The sequence below is a fragment of the Argiope bruennichi genome, chromosome 3, assembly GCF_947563725.1.
Source record: "Argiope bruennichi chromosome 3, qqArgBrue1.1, whole genome shotgun sequence".
NCBI lineage: Eukaryota > Metazoa > Arthropoda > Arachnida > Araneae > Araneidae > Argiope > Argiope bruennichi.
Window position 1 is genome coordinate 15,963,914 of NC_079153.1, and position 21,275 is coordinate 15,985,188.

Below are 21,275 nucleotides of genomic sequence, written 5' to 3' on the forward strand. Positions count from 1 at the left end.
TATCTGTAGGGGAACAAGTTTTATTGATGATTCTTATGGAGTTACCAACAGCAGTAAAAATCTCCAGCTGTTTCAGTAGCTAATATCAGAAATTGGTTCATTCTTTTATCAGATCATAGTTATAGGATCTTGAATTCGGATAGATCAACTAATAAGCAAGCGAATAAAATTATCAATCTTGGGTTGATACCAAGAACTTTCAAATATCATTCAACAGGTAGACCATTCCATCCGAATAATCTGCAAGACTTGATACTGTATCAGGTGTTCTACGACTTCGCAACATTTGAAATAAGATAGTATGCCTATGTAATCTGTAACTATATAGCAGAACATGTAATTGTAAACTTCATTGCTCTACAAGTCCCGTATGTTTGTGGTGGTAGATTCATAAGTCTGGACAGGGGTGATCACTTTTCTCTAGTGGTTATGTTATGCGGGTACGAATCATAACGTCGCGGGTTCTGTCCTTGGCAATTCAATCTCCACATATTCATTCAGTAATAATGATTTAAAGACAGAATTTCAATTATACGAAGTATTAATATCCTGCATTATCGATAGGATTTGTATTTCAAGGAAAATTCGTTCATCAAATCTTTAACCTGGATTTAGTAGCAATTCGTGATTGTATCTATCGTTAAAAAAATTATTTCAGAAATTTGCAAAATGAGAGGATTTGCCGAATTACTGAAAGGAATTTCGCTTGCTTATCAAGCGCATAATCGGATTTCAAAGTATCGATCTTATAATCTAAACTAATGCAATCTAAATCTCATTTTTATCTGCAAAGATAAAATTTCAGTCTTAAAAAATAAACTTTTAGCATTAAATTAAAATTTGAGCTAAGAGATTATTAAAATAATATTTTACAGTACACATTTGTTTTATTTTTTACTGACCGCTTTTGGCTACCAACTAATCCGTCAGGGTTAATGATAGCTCCAATATTATATATTTAATGTAACTTGTATTATATATTTATACAGTGTAACTTGTATTATATATTTATAGAGTGTAATTTGTATTATATATTAGTGTATTATATATTTAGCGTAACAAGGATAGATTCTTCAGAAAAATATTTTTAAAAATCAAATTTTGATAGACAGATACAAACATTGTAGAAGACTTAAAACATAATGTTCAATATTTTATGCGTTTTCCCAATTTTCCGTCATATGCTCTGAAATTCAAACTTTAAAACTAAATTTCAGTTGATACAAAATTTTTATTGTTGATACATATTTAAAAAAAAAAATATTTGCACAGAAAAGATAATCGTGCAGCATTGAAATTTTTTGTGTACCTACGGAATATATTTTTATGATTTATAAAATATCTTAAGTGACTATTCTGTAAAAAAATTATCTAATGTTCCATAACATTCAATTTAATACAAAAAACTTCAAATGGCGTAAAAAATTATATTTTATTTTGTTTTAATTAATAAATATGCTCGTTAGAAATCATGAAACCAAAAATGTTGTACAGTTTTTTTATTCAAAAGAATTACATTCAGTAATAAATTATTGACACTCATATTTTTGGATAAATAAATAAACGCAGTTTTTATCTTTTAAAACCAAATATGACCGAGTTATTTAGTTATGAATATCACTATTTCAGATCGACCAACAGTCTCAATATCATAGGTCCGATGTCGTTGGAAAAAATTCTAAGGGCTGATGGAGGTCTTTTTCTTGAGTCGCTCAATGGTGTGGTCTAAAATCGCAGTTTTTATAAAATAGTGATATGTAGATTTTCATAACTCTAAAAAGAAGAATATGGCATTTATCATTAGTGTTTCAAGAATATTTAGTTTGATAAAAATCATAGGATCGATAATTTGTATAAAAATAAAACTTCTTTAATTCATCAAAGCATTTATTGATTTAACTGCACAAAATATAATTATTTATTCCATTGAAACATTTCACTTGTTCAACTATTATTAAAAGTATTACTAGTTTATTACGCAAAGTACTATTGTACAACTATTACTAATTATTACTAAACCATTATTAAAAGTAGATGTTGTGACCTTATTAGGGGATATATCTTGTATATATTAAAATATACTTACCTTAACTAACACATAATTATGGATGTATTAATATAGATATTTTACATGTTACAGATCCCCTTATTTGCATTTATTTTTCTAAAAAATATATTTCAGATTTATTTTGTTTCATAGACGCATAGAATTTATTCTTTTCTAAATTTAGTTCGATTGATAAAATCTTATTTTTTCCATACAAATATGGCGGGTAATTTATTATTTTTATTTACTGGGAAATATGTTGTTTTAAAATATAATAAAAATTTGAAAACTGTATAGGGCTAAAAAATAGGTATCATTGAACAGATAATCCTTTTATGAAAAATTCATTTGAAAGTTATCGCTGGAAGAAATTTGAATTCCACTTTATTTTAATTAATTAGAATTCTAATTAAAATATCAAAACACATTTGCATCGTCCAAAGTAAATATGTTTGGATTTTGGTAGCTTTAGGTTAAATACTCTAGCATGTAGAAAGCCAAAATACAGACAGACACAGAACACACATTATCTAAAGTAGAGACGTTTCTATTCCACTATAATTTAGATGAAGGGATTTTTATTTAAAAAAATTAAATATAGTTAAAACATTATTTTATATCCAACCCTTGCTTTTAGAATTTAATTAAATTATGACTAATTAGTTAACTGAAAAAGCAAACAATTTTTTTTTCTTAATTTGTCGCACCGTTATCTTCAAGAAATTTTGCAATTATATTAGCTTTCAAAAGTATAAAAGCAATCAAATTAATCATTGAATAGGTTGCACTATGGTCTTTTAAATCCTCTACAGAATTAGTTAGGTTCCATAATCAAGCAATTTGTTAAAAATTGGTTCATGTTTAACTATCCCCACTAATTATCTCTGTTAGTCATTACTTCAAGTAAGAATTTAGTAAATAAAGTCTTCGACGTCATGAAGAGAGTAAAATGCGAAATTAATTTCATTAAGTGTGTAAAAAATGAAAACGGGAGTAAAAAAATTATAGATACCAATTGACTAATTCTACATATTTTTCTCTTAAAGAAATAATCCAGGGTATATATCTGAAAGAAAAATGAAAACTTTCTGTGGATTATGTGTGACAGTTCATGTAATTATTGCAAAAATCTTTGTAAGGGTTTGCTATTAAAAGGATTAAGACACGTGAAATATAATTAAAAGGAAGACTAAGTTCTTTCGCATGATGAACAAGTAAACACACTTTCTAAAAAATTCTGACATTGTTTAAATGAGGCGTTGAAATTTATAACGGTTGCGTTAAAAGGAAAAGGAAATTAAACGTTCTTCTTTTTTTCCCCTTTATTTCTTTATTCTTTTTTTAAAACATTGTCCTTCAGAATTTCTAATTATCTGGAAATACGTGCAAAGAAATTATTCCACAAAATTTATTTTGCGATTGGAAAAAAGGTTTTTAAGAGGGAAAATTTAATATTTTTTAATAAGAAGAAAACGATTTTAAATTATTAAAGTAAATTTAAAATTTATTTTTTAAAGAAAAATCTAAAGTTGAATATAAGGGATGTCAGCTTATTTTTAATTTATATACGAAGATATAACGTAAAAATAAATAAAGATATGATAGATTATAATTGAAAGAATTCAGATATCAATTATTCAATTCATTAAATTTAAAATTAAACTAATTATAGCTAAATGGTTATTGAAATAATTTTATTAACATCTCTGAAGTTTTTTAAATACATAAATCATAGATATAAATCAATATCAGATATGAACTATTCATTTTTTAATTGGTGCGTGTTAATTTTTACTTAAAATTCAAAAATCAAATAAATGTTTAAGTACTGGGAGCAAATGAATGAATTTGATGAGTGAATTTTAAAATCGTAATTTATTGAAGGAAAAATATTGAGGTGTGCTGGTGCTATTCAGAAAAATAATTTTATTAACATTTTAAATATGTTTTCTAATATATTATCTGATATGATCTATTGTTCTTAAATAAGTGTATGTTAATTTTTAATTAATATTAATTTTAATATATTATGTAAATGATTAAATAAATGAGGTAACTGAATGAATGATGAGTGAGTTTTAAAATCATTATTATTTGAGGAAAAATAATAAGAGGTACTAGTGGTATTAACAAAGTTAATATTTTTAAAATTTTCAATTTTTTTTTCAACATTTCAAAGGTACTTGACAAAACTAATCTAAAAGATCAGTATCAGAAATAAATTATTGATTTTTAAATTGTTGTATGTTAATTATCAACTAATATTCGTAAATTAAAACAAATGGTTGGCCAGATGAAGTAAATGAATGAATGAATTTGAGAATCTTAATTAATAAAATAAGATAGTGAGATGCATCCGGACCTTAAGTTTTAGAATTTTACTACGGATTTTTTTTGTTTATAATTACATAACCAGGGGCAACTTAACTTTTATTGTTGACTGTAGTAATTTAATTGATATTAATTATCTGGGAAATAAATCTTAATATCCCAAATTTCCTTGATTTTTTAAACCGTATATTTAACAATAAGATAAATATTTGTATTATTAGCATTCGTATCCAAAATTTATTATTTCAAAGTGATTAATTTTAATCCAATTCGAAATCATTTTTATTAGTGCGATAATTTTTTTGACAAACTAAATAATTTTTAAAAACATATGTTTTTCCAACTACTTGCATTTGATTAAAAAAATATTAACCAAAAATCAAGATTTTAGAGTCAAAGAATGAAGGTCTCAATTTGGTTAGCTTGCTTTAATTTTTTTTTAATTGCATTTCTTTTATTGTTTGTTTGAAATAAAAAGATGGATTTGAATGCTGAATATGCTTGTTACGTTATTAAGCTATCAGGGTTTTGATGATTAGCAGTTTTTCCTATAATATGTGATAAAAATCCCAGTCTAAATTTTTTTATACTTTAAGTAATTGATTTAAAGTATTGATCTTTAAGTTCCCCAATCTTAATTGAATACGAAGTTGCAAAGAAAATCATTCTTAAGTTTACTAAATAGTTCAAATATTTTTTTTGATTAAAATGCATCGTAGTATTAGAAGAATAATTATGAATTTCTGCTTAGTGATTTCTGAAAATGAATACCACTTTTTTTGCTCAATATTAAGAAATACACTAAGATGAAGGAAATAAAAAGAAACTGAATATGAAAATCATCAAAATCAAAATTCATTTGCTTCAATTTTGCTTAGCTAAAAACCTTTTGAAATTATATACAATTCAACAAAAGAAAAAAATTATAGTTATTAAAATTTTTATGTATTAATAACTTTAATTTCACTAATATATTTCAAAAAATTCGGTCGCTTAATGCCAAATTTATCGAACTTTTTGAAAATCTAATATCTTAAACAAATTTAGTTTCCATTCAGATATCATTAATTGAGATAAATGGCTGCATAATGTCTAAAACATACATCCTTATCGTATCTGGGGGAATTCTATTTGTAAAACACATTTTTAAATTATCTTTTGCAACAAAAGTTCTTCATTTTATATATAGGATAGAATTCTCCAAATAATGCTTGGAAATTATTTACAGAATCGTCAAAAAAGAATACTGCAGAAGTATAATTAAATAATATATGACATGATGACTTTGATGTCATCAGCATTAACGACAACTAATGACTTTATTCGTTCTCTAAAATAATAAAAATAATGATTTTTTTTTTAAATTAAGAAATAAAGATATTCCATTTCATCTTATAAAATTTTCATTTTGAGTTCATAATTTCATTTGAAAAATAGAATTCCAAATTGAAAAAATAATATTTATTTCTAATATATTATTTCTAAAAAAATATTTATTTCTAATTATTAATATCTCTTTCTAAAAAAATAGATAAAATACATAAAGTTACCATATTTATTACAAAAAAATTAGTATGTTTTATAAATTTTGAATAATATTTCTGAAGTGTGGGGAGTAACATTTTTTTAAGGTTATTTCCATGTAGCATTTTCTCGGAAAATAAAAATCTACTAGAGTTCAGAAATTCGATGTGATTCTTAAATTTTTATATATTTAGAAAATTTAAAATATAATATTTATTGCTTTTTAAAAAACTACTACGATGTTTCTTGATTTTTTTAAAAATGAATACAGTATTTGTTGCGATCCTTTATAAGAATATTATATTATCTACAATATAAATGAAATAATAATTAAACATGCCACGCAATAATTCATTAACCTTAAACAAATATCTAGTTTTTGTTTGTTTGTTAAAATATGACCTGATTAACAAAGAATGTATCATCAATAAACAATTTGAATAAGTAACATAAAGATATACGTTTTAATTCTTATTCAATGCATCGTATAAAATCTATTAATACTCTTATCACAATACGTCTGTTTATTTCTTTTATCTATGCTTATTTGTATTTATTATGCGCTCAAATTAGCAAAATTAGATGCAAAAATATTTTTTATCCATATACTAATGCTTTATAAATCTTAAAGGAAATGCCGTTTGTAGTTTGAGCATGCCATTAGAAATAGAAAAATTCAATTTTTACACGCCTTGCGAACTGTCAATTTTCCGCTGTGTCACATAATTAATATCGATATGTAATGCTTCCAAAACATGAAACTTATCTAGAAATCCCGCTCATTTGAAATTTAATTATTCTTTCATCAAGGAAAAGTTTTTAAAAAAAAAATATCTAAGAAAAAGAAGAAAAAAAATTAGAGCCTTAGTAAATGCTATTCATTACCACCTCTGTGATAAAATTAATGATGCTTAATATGTTTTTTTTTCTGTCGTTCAAAAAACGATTTCTCTTGCGTTCTTATTAAGATTTTTTTTAAAAAGTAAATGTGGTAAAAACTAAGAATATTTTTTTTGTTTGATTTTAAAAAATAATAATGAAAAAAAAAAACTTTAATAGAAAAGCGAGCATACCCGTCACTTGTAATTGAACTTCTGACACTATCTTTTATTTTCAAAGAACCTTTTCTCATTTTTGTACAGCAGTGGTGTCAGTCAAGATTTTTTTTCTTTTTTGTGTTTCAAAGCAAGAATGAAGAAAAAAATAATTCTCAAATGGTTTTCAAATTTCGATTTTAGAAATGAAAAAAAAGTTTTCTGTTAAGTATAATTGAAATGTTGCAGTAAGCTCGCAATTTTAGTTAAACAAATCAAATAGTTGTCCTCCAAGAAATTGTTAAAACCTCAGAAGTGCCATGTCTTAACAAAAATAATATATTCTACACATTTATTTCAAAAGGAATAAAAAATAAGACTTTTGAAACGAAACTCTGTGATGTACAAACAGTTTATTGTTAAAAATTTAATTTTTGTAGAAACGATGTAATTCTAAATTTTTTTGATATAGAAACATTAATAAATATTCATTTCTGCTCGTTACTTTTTTGAAATGAACTGAAATTTATAGCTGATCAAATGTATGGTTCATCATTCAGTTAGTTAAAAATAACATATTTTACTTGCATTCATCTGTGGAAATATATCATATAATGCAGATTTAAGACGAATACATATGCAGTAATTATGATACTTATCAATATTTAATATGAATACATATGCAGTAATTATGATACTTATCAATATTTAATATGAATACATATACAGTAATTATGATACTTATCAATATTTAATATGAATACATATGCAGTAATTATGATACTTATCAATATTTGATATGAATACATATGCAGTAATTATGATACTTATCAATATTTAATATGAATACATATGCAGTAATTATGATACTTATCAATATTTAATATGAATACATATGCAGTAATTATGATACTTATCAATATTTAATATGAATACATATGCAGTAATTATGATACTTATCAATATTTAATATGAATACATATGCAGTAATTATGGTACTAATCAGATTTTATTTCTAATACAGCATTAAAAGACTAACGCCTGGATAACATATCAGTTCTTAATAAGCGGATTTCGAAAGAAAGCATGTACATCCAAACAAAGGGAAAAAATTTCATCTTTTTTAGCACAGCTGTAAAAATGTACCAAATAGCTTTGCTAGCTTTAATTTCGGTCATGAGAATCTCAAATGAGGTTATTATTTTTCTTACGGAGAATTTTTCTTATTGTAAAGTAGCTCTATAAATAAATCATTATATGATAACACCAGTTAATGATAAATGAATTTATTGATAAGAACGATACATCTGTTTATTAGGAAAAGTACACCAATAAGTCATTATTGAAATGCTTATATTATCAAAATCATATATACTCTTGATGCATCGCTTCTTAATTCAAAAATTGATTAACAAATATATGAAATACTGTCAATGATTTAAGTTGTTGAGAAAAAGCAATAAATTATTAAAAAAAACATAGTTATTTTTAATTTGTAAAACCATACTGGTGATGAATTATTAAAATATATATCTTATCAAAAATTTTTATATTTTTATCTAAATGTTCTCTCAACAAAACACTCTAACATTAAACTACTTTTTATGTTTTTAGAACCCCAAGAAAGACACACCGTTCTCTCAGGTGGTAAAGTGTCTCTGCCCTGTGATATAATCTCCCCAATGATTGGAGATGAGGTGTACCTGGTACTATGGTACAAGGGAGATATTGCCACACCGATCTACAGCTTCGATGCTAGAAGAGGTCATGTGGGTCAGGCCAGACATTCCTCCAGTGATCTACTGTCCCGAAGGGCCTACTTCAACACCATCCCGAGGCCAGCTGTTTTGGAAATATCTCCTGTTGGCCCTGAAGATGAAGGCGAATATAGGTGTAGAGTGGACTTCAGGAAGGCACAGACAAGAAATTATCAGATAGCTGTCAAAGTGTTAGGTAAGAATTGATACTGATTTTGCTTATCTCAAAATGCTCGTACATGTTTCTTTTCTGAAGTTAAAAAGAGCAGTTTGGATGTTTTCCGATTATTAATTCGATTGTATTTAATTCGTTCGATTTTTCGATTGTATTCAATTCGCTCGATTTTTCGATTGTACTTAATTTGCCTCAATTCAGCCATGTCCGTTACGTTTCTTACCAAGATGGGAGACAATAATTGATGTATTTATTAAGAGGAATATAAGCATTTTTTACAATGAAACTCTTTCCAGTTTCATTTAGGCTTTTACGTTGCAACTATTCTGTAATATCTCTTATCTACTATAATACTATTATGATTAGAAAGAGAATTTTTTGAAACATTCTAAATTCATCTAACTTAATGACCTCTGAATCATGTGAGCTGCATGTTCTGGAAAATTCAAGAATCATGGACCTATCTCTACTAATAATTGAGATACTGAGACTTTTCTGGAGAGTTCCAAGTGTTTTCACGTTCTATAATAAGTATATATGCACTCGAGGAATAGTTAAAATGAATAAATATATCTCCGTAGTCGGTTGGTAGCGCAAACTGGAGAATGTTAAATGCGGAGTACTATTTCTGTTATTTCAATGATGAGTTCCTATCTCTTTGTCTGTTTGTTGTTTGTTTCATCAATACCGTAGAACTTGAAAAGCATTACAAATGTAGTTCTGTTACTGTGGTTTTTGTTTTCTGTAATACTGATGGATTAAAGCATTGTTTTTTATAATCCAGTTTGTTGGACTAAAATCGTCTGGTTCTGATTCACCTTTTTTTTCCAGACGATTTTCGTAAAAACATAGCATGTTCATTTAAAAGTGAATCTTTCATATTACATGTTTATTTCATAGAACATTCATATTAAAAATAATTATCATTCTGCAATAACTTACAAGATAAGGCGGCTGAAATAACACTGTAGTCTCTAAATGAACCAAAGGAACCAATTGCAATCTAACAATAAAGAAAGTTTTGTTAAGATAAAGAAATGTTCAAGCATTTGCTCACAAAATAAGAGAAACAGTAGGAGATATTTGCAATTGAATCAGAAGAGATGAAATTAAGAAGCATTTGATGTTTATCGTAAGAAAAAGAACCAACAGAAAAGTAAAGAACAACTAAAAGTTGATTTTCCAACTATGCACTGAGAAGAAATCTATCAAACTATAAATTGATTATGGACAAGAATTTCGAGCTGGAATTTGTTCTGGAGAGTGGCAAAAGAGCATGCAAGAATTGATGTACCATCTCTGTCTGTACACTCCGTTGGTATTTGTGAAGCCCTTGGATGCCCATATGCGTTACTGAATAGTCGATGTGTGGCATTTTCGACCAACTTAACACATTCATTCAACTCCCAGCAATATTTCATTCATTACTCAATCAGATAATTGAGCTGTCATCTCATTCGCAATACTGAAAAAGTGTCTTTCACTTTGTAGTATTTACGAAGTCCAGATTTTATGATTCGGCAATAATGAAATAGATATTGATTATGATTCTTTTCATGTCTGTAAATGGCAGACGTGAGGATAACAAACCCAAGGGGTTTTGAAGAGGCTTCTGGGGGTGGGCGAGAAGATTTTTGCTGAGAATATGGCTAGAAAGGTGGTTTTGGTGTGTGTACGTTGTGCAACAGCTGTGGTGCATTCGGTCCTCCCTGAGAAGAATCGAACAGTTAATTAATTTTCTTTAACGTATATTGATTTAAAAGTTTAAGATAGAATGAACATTGTTGATAAATAAAAGAAATTCAACTTACACACAGAGATCTTCATTATGGACTGAACCCTGAAAACCAAAGATTTGCCTTTTATTTTCCTTATGTTTTTGCTTATAGAAAAACGTACTTAATTTTAATTTTTTTAACGCTTCAAATTCTTTATAAATTATTCCGAAATATTATGTGAGCAGAAAAAGAAAAAATAATGTAGCACACTTTTAGGGTTAGGTAATTGCAGTGAATGAAGATTACCTCACATGTAAGCTTATAGCGATTTAGGCCTAAAGACTGGAGCAAAAAAGTTGTAAAGATGACTGCTAATCCTCCTTTCATGTCCTTGATTAACTCGAAACCCATTTCATATCTATGTAAAAAAAGTACAAAATGAAGTTACAGAGCCACTGTTCGTTCTCGGATTCGAAAACCCTCCGCACTTTTGTGCATGCGTTGGCATGTGTTCATTTAGTGAAAATATGAGTGAGAAAAAAGATGAAAGGAGTAAATATATACATTACCACTAAGATAAACTCGAACTATCTGCAGATTTTAAAGCTGTAAAAACTTGTACTATTATCAAAAAAAGTAAAGAGATAGAATCGTTGAAAAGTGTAGTCTTGGGTTATTGAAACGAATAATATTAGTTTAATTTAAATTAACTATGTTTTCAAGAAACATATTTAACTCCCACATTCTCAACTATTATTTTTCACATCATTATTGAAATTTGTGTAACTACTTCTCATTAAATGGAATGCTATTTGGAAGCACTATTTTACATATTTATAATAATTAGCGATTCTCAATCATGCATTACTATCAATGTTCCTCATCTAATGCACATGATATTTTCGTTTTCAAGATTTGAAAGATCTTGCCTATTATAGGTTCATGCTATGTTTTCTAATCTAGAAATTGAAGTTTCATTATAAATTCGGTTTTAGAAACTGACAGAATCTATCCTTAAATGTAAAATCCAATTAATTCTTTCATCCAGAACAGTAGCGCAGATTCAACTTGTTTAAAGAACTGTTCAGAGAACTAAAAATCAAATAGATCCGTCTATTTAGTTTTACTCTGAGAAATGAATCGCAAACTAGTAGCCACACAATCTCGTGGGGTCGAATATATTTGTCTTATTACCTTGCTGTACAAATATTTCGGTATATAGGAACATATAACCAAGTTGACCATGCTCCAATTTCTGTTACTACCTCAAGAAAATGCTTTTGTAATCCATGCATTCATTTATGACGTTTAGATAAAACGCTTCATCTACATGATAAAATACTGAATCTTCTAAAACTCCTTTGTTTTACACATAAGTAGAACATAAACTTTTTAAAGCAAGTCACTTTATTTTATAAAAACGTGACTTTTTCTATTAAATTCAACGGTAACACTGAGAAAAAAACGGAAAAGTTAACCAAAAATAACAAGCCTTAAATCCTTTAAATTTCACTGGATCTCCGGGAAGCTGTCGTACATTAACCGTACAACATTCTTTGACAGAAAGAATTACGCCAACCTTCTTAGTGCGAGCCCTACTTCTCTTTTCTTTTCTTTTTTTTTTCCCTTTTTCCTATATGCATAAAAGGATAAAAGTATCCTGTTTCTTTCTGATCCCGGCCAGGATGGTTTGGCTTCGGTCTGCTGCACATGTGTGGACTCAGCTGCCATAAACCAGTCCACGGCGGAGAATTGCGTAAAAAATGGTGCAGGTTAGTTTCCCATTGCTTCTGTTTCCTTCCCAAAATATTTTTTTTCCATCCTGGCTTATTTCTTTTGTTTGGTCTAGGATGGTTTTCTTTAGGCCAGAAGAAAAAAAACCCAAATGTATCTGGGATTCGTTCAAGTTAAATGCAATAAGAGTAAGTTTTTCGCTGAGCTTTACACGAATCATCTGAATATTTTCTTTGGAGATTTTCGGTAATCTTTTTTTTGTTTTTGTTTCTGAATGATATTAAAGGCATGCCATCTTTCTTTTAGTTGCTTAATGCTAGAAAAATTAGTTTAGAGTTTTTGAATATACAGTCATTTTAATTTCGCTGCAGTCTTATTTTTTTTATAAACACATTGATATTCAGTTTCTATCCAACTAATTAGATTAATGTTCTTGTTTTTGTTATCCGATGATTCAACGGAAATAACAAATAAATACATAGAATAGTTTTTCCATGAAATTCTTGTATCGAATTTTTACCTCTATCAGTAGAACAATTTTAAGAAACTATCAAATATTTCTTGGGATTTTCGGGTCAATACTTGGAATAAAGGCAGGTTCCTCACAGAAAAAATCCGTGGTTTGAATCCTTGCCTGAGGGTGACCCTTAATAAAGTCTACTGGCCTGTTTCATTTCTTTCCTTTTTTATTCCCTATATTTCATTTTTTACAATTAAACTTAATATTTATTTCTAATTCGATAGCATAATTTTAACTTATTTAATAATGGTAAAATAATGTAATTTATATAAAAAAAATTATCATTAAATCCTTATCCAATTCCTTCAACCAGACCAATTTTTTACAATCATTTGTAAAGCAAAATGCATATTGTGGATAGTTTATTTGAAAAATTGTAATTGGGTATAAATCACTAATGAAAGAAATGAATTGTATTTTCGTAACTTTGAAAATCATGTGTTAATGGTCCCTCCGAAACCTTCTTGTATGCTCTATAACAAAGTTACTTGTCCATTATTTACTCTGTGACACTGGTGGAATACAGTTATGAAAAAGCCTATTCAATTACGATATTCGATGAATAATCGCTGAGATGTGGTTAATACATAAGTACCAAAACACCAGTATTTATTATGAATCTCATTTTCTGATCATTGGAAAATAACATATGACACACAATTGCAATTAAAATTAAAGTAGCACATAATGAATTTAATATACTTAAATCATAGCACTTTGAATTAGGACATTTGCTTGTTTATGAAAATAAAGACTATGTCACTATTTTGACGTATATGACTCCTAATTTACACTTAGGCCAAAATTATAGCCTAATGACCAAATTTCACTGGCTCCTCCCATCGATGACGGGACGTACTTCCTTCGGGGAGGGTTGTACCGTGGCCGGTGACGACCCTTAGGACTCAACCACAGTTCCCGCCAATTGCTGTTGCGGTGGTCCGGTCATTCAGTTTTATGGGTTAAATCCGTGTGCCTTAGGGCGGGTCGGAGAGTTAGATGGTTGACTTACCTAAGTTGTTTTTGAAATAACGCGGTTTTCATTTCCTATGCACAAGAATAGTCTGACGAACAACCCTCCCCCGACGGATTAGATTTCAAATTGGGTAAAAACCTAAACTTTAGAAATTAAATGTATGTATGGAATTCTATTCATTTGGATTTATTCGTTTTGTAGTTTTTGTTCTAACTTATATTCGAACAGACAGACATAAAGATTTCTTTTAAATGGATTTCATTCAAAATTTAATTCTAATCTATTCATTTGGTGCAAAGATTAAGTACTGCATTTCATACATCTAGCTCAAAACGATTTTGAATGATCGCGTTCCCAGATAGACATAGTCACAAAAATGTGCCTTTTGGACCCAGTGAGGTCTAAAACGAAACGTAGAGTTTAATCAAAATCGCGAGTTCGAATTTTTTGGTGATTACAAAGAATTTTCTTTGCATACATAAGTACAAATTTTACAAAGAAATTTGTACATATTTATTGTACAAATTTGTCTTGTACAAATTTTACAAAGATTTTGTACAAGAATTGTACAAATTCATTTGTACAATTCTTTAAGTACAAATGAATTTGAATCAAAATTATATATGTTTTAGTTTAGTTTTTATAAGATTTTTAGTTTCAAATTAGATCAAAGAAGGTTTTTATCTCTGGAAAACATAATTTATATAAACTTTTCACAACACTTTTGTATTACTTATAATTTTCTTTTCATAAGCTATCACTGAGAATTTTACTTTTAAGAATACGAAGTATGAACAAAGATGAAGCATTATGATCATAGAAAAAGATAAAACTCGAGGCTGACAAATTTCCATGTTTCAAACCTCTCTGAATCAGAAAATATATTTTTGGAATTATATGTCTTTCAGTCTATCTGTGAATCAAAATGCCTTTGCTGAAAATTTGCAAATTTCTGTCAAATTTTGTGTGAAATCCATTGATAGGAAGGTCATATGTCAGACCTGATGGTCTTGACCAAATATAAGTTAGCACGAAGACCAGAAAAAGAAAAAAAAAACTGTACAGATAAAATTTGATAATGAAATTTAAAATCCAATACAGATAGTCCAACAAATGCAGATAGATAGTCCAAAATCTAATCCAACTTATAGCAGATTTGAAATAAAATTTGACAAGTAGTGTCAGTTTATCTTTCTCAATAACTGAAAATGTAATCTCAGAATTTAAGAATATATGAATTCAAAAATATATGAAATTTGGTATGTGATGTTGAGGTTACAATTTTAGATATGTGTTAAATTTTCCTTGTAACCAGTCAGAAAAATCGGCATTCAAAGCGGCATATATTTGATGTACTGGTTATTATGCATTTATTTCAACATAGTGATTAATCGTTGGAGTGAGCAAACTTATGAGCATTTTGTAATTATTGTTTACCAATAACATGTGGTTAATAATATACATTTATTAGCGACAATAACAAAAAAAGTTTTTTTGGAGACAATTTCCGCAATTTTTTTTTTAAGTGAGAGTCAATTTCAAGTAAGGAGTAGATTTCTGAAATCATCTTTTTTGTTTTGTTTTGGTTTAAAATTAATTTCTAAATGAAAAAAAACTATCCACAAATGTTTAATTTCACTTATTTATTTATGAAAGCTTAAGAAAATCAATTAAAGAAATCCCAAAAAAAATCTTATTTGTTAATAAGATTTCCAGCGAAATTCTTTTTCTTTTAGTTAATTCTAAAAATTAAATTAGCTCAAAAAGAATTATATATTTGATGTATGTTTGTTATTATTATTTGAAAGCATGTGCTTAATTAATTTGAGAAATTTTGAACCTAATAAGGAGGCAATGATAATCAATGAATAAAACATATTTCTAGATTTAAATTATTTATTAATCAATTGTTATTTCTTTTGTCTGATGCATTGTAGGAGTTTAAAAAAGAAAAATGATTATATCCTATCATTTTGTCTTTATATAAATTCAACATTGAATGAAGTGTACATACTTAAAATATTATCATCCTTTCACATTTCCCTTTCTCTCTTTCTGTTAAAGAAGAAGCTATTTTTAGTTCTATAAACTTCGTCATGAAAAACGTTGGAATTCGCAAACAGCTTTAAATATGCGAGAGATAAATTTCCACTTGAACGGATATTTTCCTGAGCGAATATTTCGTCTGCATATTGTTATATTATTTAATGGACCATATAAATGCTCTTCTTTCTATTCAGCCTTCCAAAAAAGATCCTTTGTTTCAATTGAAAGAATTTTGTGTGCATTTGTTGGTATCAATATACAAAGTTTGTTTAAAAAAAAAATGCAAAGTAAATTCTGTTGCAATACATGAATTTCTTTTCGACAGATTTATCGAATGTGTATTATGATTTGGTTGTTAAATTCCACGATAGAAAAATATCATAAATGTTTGGAAAAATAATAAAATAATTTGTGTGCGATCTTGTGATAATAATTATAAGTCTGTGTGGTATTTTCTTTCTAATCAGTCGGAAAAAAGACGTCCAAAATACATATTCGGAGATCTGGTTATTGAATATCAAACGCATCCCAGTGATTAATCGCCAGAGTTTGCACGTTTATCGGTCATTGAAAGAATTTTGTGTGCATTTGTTGGTATCAATAGACAAAGTGTTTTTTTAAAAAAATGCAAAGTTAATTTTGTTGAAATATCTGAATTTCTTTTCGATAGATGTATCAAAATTGGATTATGATTTGGTTGCTGAATTTCATGATAGATAATTATCAGAAATGTTTGGAAAAATAATAAAATAATTGATATGCGATCTTGTGATTATAATAAAAAAAATTGTTTGGAAAAATAACAAAATCATTACACATTTCACTACCAACTCGAAATATTTTCACTTATTTTATTTAGGTATAAAATAAAGTCAAGAACAAATATAATGTAATATTTGTGATTGTGAACTAAATGTATTTTTGGGTTATTAGAAGGCACACATAATCAGAAAAAAAAAATCATAACTAAATTTTTTACAAGGTTATTTGACTGAAAATATTATTCAAATAAGTTATGCAAATAGACAAAGGTATCAAAAATGGATGGAATATTATGTGAAATGAAATGTCAAGTGTGAGCAAAACCGTTGAGAGCATAGAAAATAAAATAACCTTACAAAAATACTCTGAACTTACAAACAAAATGAATGCTCCAAAAGGTTGTATGTCTCTGAATTTCAAATATTAACCTTATTTTCATAGATGTTACATATTTAGATTATTGGTACAATTTTTTGGCTGTTCATCGGTACAATTGCAGTGACTCTTATCCCTATGAAATTTACAGAGCTAATTCTTAGGATTGAAAATAGAAATAAATTGAACCTATCAAAAGCGATTTGATCACTTCAACACGGTTAATTGCAAATCAAACAATCTTCTCATTGATGGATGTTTACTGTGATGAAATTCAATGCTCTGGAAAAATTCTGATCACTGATAAATTTCATAAATTGGTTTTTCATTCCCCAAATCTTTTGCGTCTTTACGCTTTTTTTCAAAATTTTGTTTGGTTTAGTAACGCCAAGATTAGATTTTAGTTAGATTTACAATCTCTCCATTTCCTCCATTTACAATCTCTCCATTTCCTCCATTTACAATCTATCCGCTTCCTCCATTTACAATTTCTCCATTTCCTAATTTAACTGTTTATTGTTTATGAGAAAAATCTTTTTCTGATGGAAACTCTATATATTTCTGAGATTTGCAAGTTTCCTATTGTACTTCTGTGCAATCTTTATGTATAACACTGAATATAGACATTGTATTTGTTTACAAATTTCAAAGATCTCTATTTCTCTCTATTTTCTCTATCTCTCTCTCTTATAAAGATCTCTATCATCTCTCTATTTTTGAATTTAACTGTTTATTGCTTAAGAGAAAAATCCTTTTTTCTTTTCTGATGCAAACTCTACATACTAAAATTTGCATACTTACTAAGATACTTCTGCACAATCTTTAAGTATAACAAGATAGAATATAGACAATGCGAGTAATTGCATTTGCAATACTTCACAAAGACATCTCCAAGAACTTTTTAGAAGTTACACTCGAGTCATCTCGCAACATTGCTAAGTGCATTCATTTACCATGATTAAATGGATTAGTCTCCAATATATAGTAACTCTTTCATAATAATATAATGCATGATTAATTAAACCGCCAATGCGTGACGTGTAGTAATCACCCCTATTTGCTGGTTCTAATTGAGGTTGAGAGGAAATTTATCGAAAGTCAGCGTAAGGAGATCCGCAACTTGCGTTAATGAATTTACTTTCATCTCCAGAACAAGAACTTTTGGCGTTGTTTACCAGAAATAATACCTAAGTGCTCCTGTGAAAGCCCGTTTATTATTAATTCTTTGAGGGCTAAGTGAAAAGATTTATGTGGCTTTCCGGCAACCCCCTCTTACGAGTCATTTCGGAATGGAAAGGAATGTTTCAGAAATTGCTGTCGTTAGAAGCGTGTTTTCGCGAGAAAGTACGTTGAGATTTTCCTCTTGAACTTAAGTGCCCTGATTTCGAAAAGGTATAATAATCATGATTTTAAATCTTAGGAAGGTTTTCGATTGTTTGATTTATCTCTTCAATCTGTTAGTTAGAGTTCAAAGTTATTGGACGTTTTTGCTTGAAAGCGGATATCATCACTTGATTTTGATAAAATTAGAAATTAATTTTGATGAACTTCAAATTCCATGAAACTCGGCTTTAACAAAATAAACTTACAACTTTAGATAGAAAAAGAAGGTTAATATAATCGAAAGTTAATAAAACATAGGGTTTTTATTGCCTTGAATATGTAGTAAACGAAAATAAAATTTTATTATTATTATTGTTATGAAGCTGTTGGATGCAACCTAATTATTTTTTTTGTATATATATATTATAACCTTTTACTAAAAGAAGACTTTTTGGGAGAATTATATAGTAAAATGAACGATACTAATGATTTTTGAGAGGCACCTTCTACAAATTACCCTTCTACTCTTTATACAAGATTGAACGTGTGTGAATTTTCAAAAGATATACCTAAGTGGTAGATTTTCGGTTAAGGAAGATATAATTGATATTTTTTTCGACTCAATTTCTATGACTAACTTTATCAGTTAATTAGTTTTCAATGAGATACATTTTTTTAATACTCGATTTTTTAAAAAAATAGTATTTATCTTTTCCCTTCTTATAAATTTCTATTGTTTTATTTTTAATGGTTTTAATACGAAACCTTAATTTAAGAGAACAATTTTTAATTACTTTTTATGAATGAGTAGACATCAAAAAGCAATAGTGCCTTTAAGATTAATATTAGAAATACTTATCTTATAAAGTAAGAAAATGATTAAAGGCCAAAATTAATTAAGTAGAAAATAGCCATAATCGATTTGGTATGTAAATGCTATTTTTTCCCCTTCTTTTTTTGTAATTACTTAGACCAGTGAAAATATTAAAAACGTATGGTAAGATATTTCATTCAATGCAATCATTTCTTCAGCAAAGACCAGTCCAAGTACTTGTCTTATATGCATACGATTCTGAAAGATCTATCTAAATTTGTTACTGCTTCCACCATTAATTTAAACTAAAGGTCTTTTTTTAATAATAGATTGATTAAGAGAAAATATTTCCAATATAGTTATTAAAAATTCTAATATTTCAAAACAAAATATCATCTGTCTTATAATTTATTATTTATTTATATATATATATATATATAGATACAACATAGTACATAACTACATAAACAATTATGACTTAATAATTTCCATACATATAGATTGTTGGGTTATTTTTATGCAATGAAATCAAATTTGTTTAGATGTTAAAAATTCATTTTTTAAATCAGTGACTGAATCACTTTTAAACAATATTTTGAAGGTAACACCTGAGTAACAGTCTTAAAAATCTACCTGAGGATAATAAAACAGATTATATTTGGTTTTCAAGCATTAGTAATAGGTTTCTGTATTTCAATAGTTTATTAAAAAAGTGCTAAATTTTGTATTTATTATTAAGTTCTCCGCTGAAATTGCAAATAATATCCCAGTATTTATTGAATTTCCGTTCCCCTTTATTTAAAAGTTTAATGAAATTATTTGGTATATTTAAAAATTTATCACAATTTATATATATATATAAATACTAACTGTAGATATAGCAATAATTTTTTTAGGAAATTTCCATCGGGTAACTGTTTAAAACCATTATTTTTCACATGCTTCATCTACTTACTTTATACCATGAGACTCTTGCATAGTATATGACCCAATTAAACTACCATCACGCAGATAATAAGAGCATTTAGAAAGTCTTAGAGGATTAAAAATAAAGTTAATGAATTCTAGGCCATATTGTGTCGAAGGGTTACTAGATTAATTCAAGACAATCCCTTAAGCTTTAAATAAGATGGATCACAATTTTTAATACACAAAGTAATAATTTTATCCAGGCATATTTTCAAGATGATCGCGAAAAGGTGTTTCAGCTGAAGATCATGCGTCTTAAGTACAATTTCGTATTTTTAACTCATTTAATCATAATGCGTTAAATCCCCTGAGGAATTTTTATTCAAATACCGAAGAAGCATAATCCTTTAAAATCCAGCATAAATCATCCCAAAATTAACCTTGATGAAGTTTATTAATAACTGAATGATTAAATATCCTAAAATATCCTCCAAGCACTTTGACATGAAGCGTACAAATTTGTTCATAGAGGTAATTAAATCAACAAATTCCTCAAAGCTTGAAAGTCAAAAATCATGAAATATCTTTCGGCCGCCAGGGGTGATATCAATCAGAAGAGTCCACAGAGATTTGTAATTCACCATATTACATATGAGATGTCAGCAAGTTCTGCTTTCCCAATTTAGAAATCAGAATTTAATCAGTGGTTGACTTGGTGCCCGCAGGACACAACCCTGCAAAACTGGCCCTCAACTGCAAAGCACGCGATTTTCAGTCGCTTGCGCCATTAAACTACCGTTAATCACTGAAGCTTCAGAGCCCTTGAATAACAATAGCTCAAAATAAATGATTATAGCAGACGCAAGCCGCCATCTTCATACACCGGTGGTTCTCTTAATGGTCATTGGATGTCCATACCAACCAATGAAAGATCACTAATCTCTTGGACCAATTTATTATCGGAAAAGGGAGGAAAGGTAACGCCGAGAGGGAAAGGAAAAGGTAGAAGAAAAAAAAGACAAAAAAAGGGGGAAAGTTGGGTCATTTTGTGCCTTTTTCTCGTAAGCTCAAAATGGCGTGAAATTGGTACGGTACAGTATTTGGGCGTAAATTTTACGGTAATGAGGTTCGCTTAGGCGACGTGGATTTATAAAGTTTACGGATGAAAGAAGTTTTGTGGTGCCTCATTTTGCAGCATTGTGTAGTAATTGGGAGAGGTCTTTCTTGTTA

At 28.1% G+C, this 21,275-nt stretch overlaps 1 protein-coding gene across 1 annotated transcript in view; it reads left to right on the forward strand.

The window, feature by feature from the left end:
• The window catches only part of LOC129963412 (hemicentin-1-like), a 710,215-nt gene that overhangs the window by 409,715 nt on the left and 279,225 nt on the right, over positions 1-21,275 (forward strand). Inside the window, exon 2 of the mRNA XM_056077767.1 lies at positions 8,551-8,889. Coding sequence (XP_055933742.1) covers positions 8,551-8,889 — 339 coding nt within the window. The remainder of the gene's footprint in view (positions 1-8,550; positions 8,890-21,275) is intronic.